The 276-nt window shown below is 50.7% G+C and overlaps 1 protein-coding gene across 1 annotated transcript; it reads right to left on the bottom strand.

Annotated features, from left to right (window-relative positions):
• Position 1: 1 nt before the first annotated feature.
• TM35_000581200 (uncharacterized protein) lies at positions 2-208 on the bottom strand (the record flags this gene model as incomplete). Its single annotated transcript, XM_029030889.1, has 1 exon — positions 2-208. A coding segment is annotated over one exon (207 nt), but the record flags the coding sequence as incomplete, so codon positions are not given.
• Positions 209-276: the final 68 nt, after the last annotated feature.

Consider the following 276-nt stretch of genomic DNA (forward strand, 5'->3'; position numbering starts at 1 on the left):
ATTGTGCACCTGTACCTTCTCCACTGGCTGCACTGGTGTTGACTGCGCTACTGTCATTGGATGTATCACCAGTTTGTTGAGGTTGCTGTGGTGAACCTTCTTTATTTGAGTTGTCTTTCACCCCAGGCTTTGCTTCTCCACTTCGTACTGGGTCTTGTCTGCTCTCTTGCTGCTGTTGACTTTCTTGACTCCTTCCTGCAGATTCCACTTCTCCCCCTGCAGCAGCCTCTGCACCACGTTCCCCATGCTCCCTCTCGTTTTTAGGAGTACGGTTAG

The sequence above is a fragment of the Trypanosoma theileri genome, assembly GCF_002087225.1.
Source record: "Trypanosoma theileri isolate Edinburgh chromosome Unknown TM35_Tth_58_V1, whole genome shotgun sequence".
Taxonomy (NCBI): Eukaryota; Euglenozoa; class Kinetoplastea; order Trypanosomatida; family Trypanosomatidae; genus Trypanosoma; species Trypanosoma theileri.